General features: G+C 41.7%; 1 protein-coding gene across 1 annotated transcript in view; it reads left to right on the top strand.

Moving 5' to 3' along the window:
* SPHK2 (sphingosine kinase 2) overlaps window positions 1-4,774 on the top strand; it is a 30,681-nt gene extending 25,907 nt beyond the window's left edge. Inside the window, exons 5-6 of the mRNA XM_075839992.1 lie at window positions 956-1,071; window positions 3,191-4,774. Of these exons, the coding sequence (XP_075696107.1) occupies window positions 956-1,071; window positions 3,191-4,202 (1,128 nt within the window). The 3' untranslated portion in view covers window positions 4,203-4,774. The remainder of the gene's footprint in view (window positions 1-955; window positions 1,072-3,190) is intronic.
* Window positions 4,775-8,400: the final 3,626 nt, after the last annotated feature.

Consider the following 8,400-nt stretch of genomic DNA (forward strand, 5'->3'; position numbering starts at 1 on the left):
TCACCATAAATATATACAGATAAAGCATTCAAACCGCTGCTTGCCACGTTTGGAGTAGACATGCCACCTATCTAACATTTCTCGCCTATCCAGTGAGTAGGTTATACTCTTTAAACTGGTATTCCAGCCACAAATATGTAACTAAACATTCAACAAGCTTCTGACATGTCAGAAGTTTTGATTGGTGGGGGTCTGAGCACTGTGACCCCCCCACCAATCGCTAAAACGAAGCGGCAGAAACTACTTGTGTGAGCGCTGAGCCGCTTAGTTTCTGTTCGGCTTTTTCCGGAAAGCCGATGTAGCGGAGTACGGGCTCATAGACTTTCTATTGAGTTCATACACCGCTACATCGACTTCCGTAAAAAGCCGAACAGAAACAAACGGCTCAGCACTCGCACGAGCTCCTCTGCCGATTCGTTTTAGCGATTGGTGTGGGTCTCCGTGCTCGGACCCCCACCAATCAAAACTTCTGACGTCACTATGGCATGTCAGAAGTTTGTTGAACGTTTAGTTACACTTTAACAAAAGCCGTTTTGGTTACTTATAACAACTAACGTGCAGGCTTTTACTAAGTGACAGACAAAACTCCCTTCGTTCCCTAGTCCATGTTGATACGAATATTTATTGTGTAGTGAAAGTAACCGGCCATAAGTCTGTGTTCTGCGGCTCTGTTCACATCTGTGTTTGAGGCTCTATCCCAGATTCTATCGCATTTGACGGAAAAAATTGCGCAGCATGCATGCTATTTTTTTCCCCAGCAAAATAGACTCCATGATGCAACCTGACGGACCCCACTATAAGTCAATAGGATCCTTTTGCCATTGGTGTCCATCTCCGCTTGAATTCTGATGTAAGAGAGAAATGGAGTTGTGAACTCCGCAGAAGTCATCGTTCTGTGTGTAAACTATTTACTATTTGGTAATGTCTTACATTGTCTTTTATAAATTCTGCCCAGGTTGTCAATGGTTTAATGGAACGATCTGATTGGGAAGATGCAATAAAAATGCCTATTGGAATTCTTCCCTGTGGCTCAGGAAATGCCTTGGCTGGAGCAATTAACTATAATGCAGGGTAAGACGTGGGAACCGTTCTCACACTGAATGCAAAGTTGTTGTTTTTTTGTCAATGGAAAAGATTTAGCAAATGATTATAGGGGTTGTCCACTACTGGACTACTGATGACCTATCCACCGGATAGGTCATCGGTGTACAATCAGTGGGGGGTCTGACACCCGGACCCCGCACCCATCAGCTGCTTCCAGGCACCAGACGTCCATGCCAGAAGCAGATGGCCCCGGTCACTGAATAGTGGTGGAGCTGCAGTACTGCATCTCTGCTCCTATTTAAGTGAATTGGAGCACAGCTGGAGTTCTGCAGAACGGCCGCTATGCAATGTACGGAGCCTAATGCTTCCGGCTCCGTACATTGCATATTGTGCAATAACATCCGCTGCCCGCAGGCAGCCAAAAAGCAGCTGATCGGTGCAGGGTCCGAGTATCTGACCCCCACAGATCATATACTGATGATCTATCCGGTGGGTAGGTTATCGGTTGTCCGGTAGTGGAAAACCCCCTTTAACCCATATAGTTGTAAGATTTCCCTACACAGTTTTTATACATTAGGTCAATTATGTTTTGCATTATTTGTTATTTAATGGCTATTAAAGTCATTGTCTTTTAGGACATAGTAATGTGTCTTTTATAGGTGTAGCTCCAACATATTACACATTATTTTACCAGTTATCCCACCTGCTTAAAGGGTGCTACTGTATGGTTATGTCTGCCCGGTTCATTGCAAGAAAAACAGAAACGCAGGCCTATGATATTGTATGGAACAGGGTATGGTTTTCAGTACAGCAAAAGCATTTGTTTTTTCCTCATCTTCTAATAGCCATTTCAGCTCCCATCACCCATCTTTGCCAGACTCCTAGAGAGATGTCACTATCTACAATACATCTCCTATTCACTTATTGCTGCTGCTTAGATTTCAGATTCACAGGAAAGCCAAGCGACAACCACAATGAAGATGTAAAGAAAATTCCATTGATCACTACCTGACAGGACCGCTCAAAGCTTTATTGTTTAACTTGTAGATTTTTTATTTTCAGTGGAAAAAAAATAATTTCAAAAGTGACTCTCCCCATACTATGCTGCCTTGTTCAGGGCAGGATACTATGGGGCCAGGTCCGTTGTATTGTTAGCCCGAACACGCTCCCTCTATCCGACTGTCAGTCACTGGTGAGAGGGGCAGGAGGAGGCAGGGAGAGCGCTCCGCTCATGAATGCGTCCACTGTATTCTTAGGTTCTATTAGCCCAATTTGCTTAAACAGGGCAGCGTGATATGGTAATAGATCTGCATTAATGTAGGGAGTGAAGGTGTCAGTCCAGTATAATCCCAAGGCAGCCGGTCGGACGTTATCGTGAAATTGTACACCCCTCGAAACATCATGTTTGGTCCTGTTTACAGATAAAGAAAAAATAATTTGATGTGCAGCACACCATGGTTTATGCAAATGATGTGCTTTAGGTTCTTTGTCGGACCAACTACCGATTAGAAATTCCTACTCCATTATTAAGTTCATACAGTAGTAGGTTACCAAAATACATGGTAAATAATTGTTATTAATCGGTATTACAGATGACCCTGCTCAGCGCTGCTTAATTGGGGTGACCTTTTATAAAGTACAGTTAGTGCTCCCCATTCTGAAACGATATAATGAAGGCAGGGGCCAATATCCGTCATTGGGAGAACTCTATGGGAAGCTTGCAATGACCAGTATTTAATATTTGTCACACTAAAATCTGCTCCTACCCCATACTGTTAAATACTTTTATAGGAGCCCCTGCTTAGTTTCATCCACTGCTACAGCCTTTATATGGGGATGGCTTCAGTCTCAGAGGTGACCATACAGTTGCTCTACCATGCCTGCCCAGTAGCTATAGCCCCTTTCATGTTCCAACAGTACTTATTTTAACTACTGTGGGGTCACTATGAAGGCACTATAGCTATATCCTCCTAGTAGTTGTAGTGCTCTCACAGAACTCCATGTATTTTTATAGTGCTGCTCCACTAGTTATTGCATTTCGATGGTTTGTATTTTGACCTATCAGTTGAACATTTCCATGTGTTTATTATATTTGTGTATTGTCAACTCTAATGTTTCCTAAGCTTGTTTACATAATTTCTTACAGATTTGACCAGGCGATGGGGTCTGAGCTGCTACTTAACTGTATCTTGCTGCTGTGCCGTGGTACTGTTATGCCTATGGACCTCGTGTCTGTGACCACCTGCTCAGGAGCTCGCTTTTTTTCATTTTTGAGTGTTGCCTGGGGATTCATTTCTGATGTGGACATAGAAAGTGAAAAGTATAGACACATGGGATCAGCTCGTTTCACTGTAGGGACCATGGTTAGAGTGGCTTCACTGCGCACTTACAGAGGCCGGCTCTCTTACCTCCCGGTACTGGATGCTCACCGTCCCATCTGTAGAAGTATCACCTTATCTCCTAATGGGAATCTTTCTCCGCTGAAAAGATCTCAGCTGCAGAGGACCATTTCAGACATGGGTCTCTGTGAGGAGCGTAATGTTATGTGCAAACGAAGCTCTGCTGCATTTGACACTGGTGAGCTGCCAAGCTTTGAGACGTCACCTTCTCCGGGCTCGCCTACTGCACTGAACACCTCTAGGTTCACATTTGATTCTGTTTCTGATGACCAACTGCAACAAGATCTTTTATTGCCACATGACAAAGAGCCTTCTGCACATAATCATGTGAATGGACCCGAGGATGATCTCTTGCCGCCCTTGAATCAACCTGTGCCCAAGTCCTGGGTCACTGTGGAAGAAGATTTTGTTCTAGTATTGGGTATATATCAGACTCATCTTGGGGCTGACTTGTTTACAGCACCATTTTCCTGCTTTGATGATGGTTTAATACATTTATTTTTTGTTAAAGCCGGAATCTCTCGGACAGCCCTTGTGCGGCTCTTTTTGGCGATGGAAAAAGGGACCCACATTGGAATTGAGTGTCCATACTTTGTACACGTGCCTGTACGAGCGTTCCGTCTAGAGCCTCTCACGCAAAAGGGGATTCTGACTGTGGACGGTGAGAGGGTGGCGTATGGCCCAATTCAGGCTCAAATCCATAATGGACTTTCAAATATTATCACTGGATCTGACAGAATTCGTATGACCTCTTTCTAAGGTTTGCTTCTCTCCACATGGCTTTGTGCAATTCAGAGTTTCTTGCAGCTTTGCTTCGCATTATTGGTTTTGAAATACAAGTACAGGGCTAGAAACTATAGCAAAATTTATTTTGTGGCATGTGCCTACTTTATCTTCCTGGTGCTAGTCACCAGCAGGAGCATGTCTTTAAATATGCTACTTATGTGTCTATTTTATATGGTAAATCTGCTAGAATAACACATTAGGCAAGCTATATTTTTAAAACTGAACTTCCATAGGGCTGCTTGCTGGAAGAGTCATACTAGTTGTAATTTTTCCGTTTTTATATGCGCTTCCGAATAATTGATGGTATGTTCATCTGATGCATGCTCTTAATGAGTCCATTTTGGCCTAATTACTGGAAAGAGTATAGCAAAACAGAAGAGTATCACCGCACCAGATAAATAAAGTAAAATGGGTGCAGGCCTCAACAGGACTTGATCCAAAGTCCCTTAATGAAATCCAAAAAGAGCGGCAAAGATGCTTGAGAAAGGTCCTGCTGGACTGAAACGTTGCATACTTGGGTGAATAAATTCCCTTTTATTTTTGGATATTCTGCCTTGTCTCTGTTTTTGGATAGAGTGTCAGTGAGTGATAGATGTAATTTATGGTTATTGGGCATATAGGTCATGCTAGGGATTTTGATTTTCTTCTCTGAGCCTTTTCAATGTATTTAATAGCAATAGAGTTCAGTTTGTACTTCTGCAGTAAGGCTGTTCAATTACAGTAATAGCCAGTACGCCTAGATCGCCCTAACCACTAATGGCTCTCCTCACCTCCTTAATGAATGTGATAATCAGCAATAACCTACAAATGAAGCACAGAAATGCAAATTAATGTATTCAGATGTACTTGGCCATTAGAGAAAACCAACACGATCAACCTACACAAGCATGTGATCTCTTTTCTGAGGACTCGAACAGCTGAAGATAAGGGGAACTTTTTGCTGCTATATGGCTTAAATGTCATGCCTACCGACCTGATCGCTGATCCCCTTTAAAGAAGAGCTCCAAGTAAATGTCCTGTGTGGAGTTACCGGTGGTGTCCAACTCTAAATAATCTGGCAGAGCAAATCTGAAGTTTGTGGATGACGGACATATTTTCATTGAGGAGATTGCTGGGAACTTTGGAAAAAAGATCCAAACCTTTTTGACTGCTCTCTCTGCCAGTTTATAGGTGTTTTCCCTGGCCTTACGATCTTGTATGCCTTAGTTAAATGAATCCATGAGCCTTGCATTGATGTATTGAATGGTTGTTAAGGTGCAACATGAAGTCAGAATGCTTTTGTCGATTTCTAAATATCCCCCTTTGGACTGCTTCCCCAAGTCTTCTATACTCCAAAACCACTGCTTTTACTGACTGCTATTATTTCACAGGGGGCATTAGTGAGTAGTACGTGGCATTTGTCACACAGACTGAATTCATGGCAACCCATACACAGTCGATATTTGTGGTCTAATCCCTGGGATTTCTACGCATCTGCCAGCACTTTAATGTGTATGTAGACAGCCCGACTGTCCCTCAACGTCTACGTTTTTTACCTTCCTTCATGATAAAGTGAAGCTTTACAGATAATCCGCAGCACTACCAGCATTTGTTTAAAGATCCCAAATATAGGGAGGTACGCGCAACAAAATATTCCTTTGGTCCAAATTGATTCACAGATCCATAATAAGAGAGCAAGTAGAAAAATGTATTCTCCAAGCATGACCTTGCAACGTTTCCACCCGGTCAGGGTCTTTCTCAAGCATGCTTGGGGAATAAATACAAAAACTTTTTTTCTACTGGAGTGCCGCAGTTTCTTTCTTTTATTATGGAAGCTGCAGTTCTGTTTTTACTTGGAGTGTATAGACGTACATTTGTATGCTCAGTCTGGCGACCGCTATTTCCCCTACTTCCACATAAACATTCGTGCCCTTGAGGCAGACCAGTATGTTTACAGTCAGAGGTTTAGGGAAAGAAGACCACCTAGCAGTGCTTCTCTTCTGAAGGAGCGAAGGTGGACATACAAAATGCTCAATCCTTGTTTACCCCAATGGCAGATGTTGGGCTACCTCCATACGTAGTTGGGAGATCCATCCAGTCTCCCCAACTAAAAGTAAATATCTACCTTTTTAAGCCCATCTGATATTTTTTCTTACACACAACTCCAAATCTTCTACATAGGTATAGATTTAGATGATAACATGCTGGCTACCGAATGCCGCCATTTGAGGGAGCTTACTGCATACTGACTTTCTTTTATTATGGAGTTTAATGGATAACCTTATGCAGTTCGCTCTAACGCACACGACCATAAAATTGCCCGTAATTACGGACCCATTCAGACATGTTCTATTTTTTTATTTTATAGCGCCGTGCTCCCATACTTTTATGATGGAAGCAATGTCCGTAAATGCGGATGGCTGTCCGCGCCCTACAGTGTACGGGCACATTCGTGTGCATGGGGCCTTTTAAAGGCTATGTACAGTTTTTTTTTTTGTTTTTTTTAAATAAACGTATCATTGTCACGCAACTGTATCAACGCAACTGTCAATATACTTTTTGTTAAAAAAAAGATTTTTACTTTTTGAGATACAGCTGCTCTGTAATTGGTATATAGAGCAGCTGTATCTAGCGCTCAATCTGTCAGGTTTGCAAAACTGACCAGTTGTCAATGGGCCTCTATCAGATCTAAGTTCATAACTTTATCTCAGTGATTATCTTTATCTCAAAGTGAAAATAATTTTTAATAAAAAGTATTTTGAATGTTGCACAAAACAATATATCAAGACCTTAATCGGCACAGAATTTTGAATCTTTTTGCGTAATTTTTTTTTATATTTAAGCCAGCTATGAATGGGGCCTAGTGGTCAGCCTGTATATTAGATAGCATGTTTGTATCTGTTTTGCCTTCTAGAACATACAGCTCAGGATCCGTGTTAGGCTTCGTTCGCATCTGTTCAGGGCTCCGTTCTGGCGTTCAGTCAGAATGGAACCCTGACTGAAACAAACGGAAACCATAGTTTTCCATTTGCTTCAATAGTGACGGATCCGGTTCAAATGGTTTCCGTTTGTCTCCGTTGTGCTAGGGTTCCGTCGTTTGAAGGAATCTATATATGGTATTGCTTCTGTCAAAACAACGGATTGTTTGTTTCATTTACTGTAATTCATGACGTCATGACTAGCGTTTTGCACTAAATTTAACAATTTCTATAGTGACCAAAATCTCAGGAAGGATCTGATTTAGTTTGAGAATCTGATATTACGTCTGACCTGGCGTGTTGTGAATTGTGATTAATTTATTATTACTATAGCATTATTAATGCATTGTTAACCATAATTACTATTAAAATACTGTTAATGCAATTTACAAGATTATGTAAAATGTTGCTTTTTTGTGTTTTTCGTGCGATTTGTAGAGGGGTTATATTTTTAAGTGAAGGTTTAAAAGCATATGCACTGACATCAACATCTGACGGGATGAGGACATTTTTATTTATTACAGCAATTGTTTTTTGTATAGTTTGCCACCTCACAATAGCGCTAATTTAATAATCCTTACAATACGTATAAAGAATTACTGTGAAACCAACAAGCACTTTATAGTGAACATGCAAATATTAGTTTAAAGTGAAATGCCAGGCAAAAAAATTATATTCAGCTTTTAGCCACATGGAGCGCTAAATCTCCCCAAAGTTTTAAGTACCTGAATACAGCACCTGAAGCCTCTGCCAGTCATGACAACTTGGTCATTGAGCAACACTTGTGTGAGCTCCTATGGATATATACTGCAGTGATTGGCTCATGCCAGTGCTGCTTGGCCCAGGTTTTCAGGTTGGCAATGGCTTCAGCTGTAGTCTAGTAGATAATGGGGATCTCCAAAATGGTGGCATTCAGATAGTTAACTTTGGGGAGATGTGAAGCTCATGTGTTTGGCCACAAGCTGAATTTTGCTGGTCATAGAAATCTATGGGAGGGGGACAGATTGAGAGACACACAGATGCTTCTACCAAAAGAAGTCTATAACAAGGGGAGGGAGAGCAGAGAGAGGAGACACAGGCTGCTGTTAAGTTATGTCACGCCAATGCTGGATTCTCAGCTACACTGCTCATTACTGCTGTATAATTTCCTCTAAGCTGCTGCAGCTTCTCTCTCTGCATTCAGAGAAGAGCGATAGTGTAAAAAATACATGATA

The sequence above is a fragment of the Rhinoderma darwinii genome, chromosome 10 (genome assembly GCF_050947455.1).
Source record: "Rhinoderma darwinii isolate aRhiDar2 chromosome 10, aRhiDar2.hap1, whole genome shotgun sequence".
NCBI lineage: Eukaryota > Metazoa > Chordata > Amphibia > Anura > Rhinodermatidae > Rhinoderma > Rhinoderma darwinii.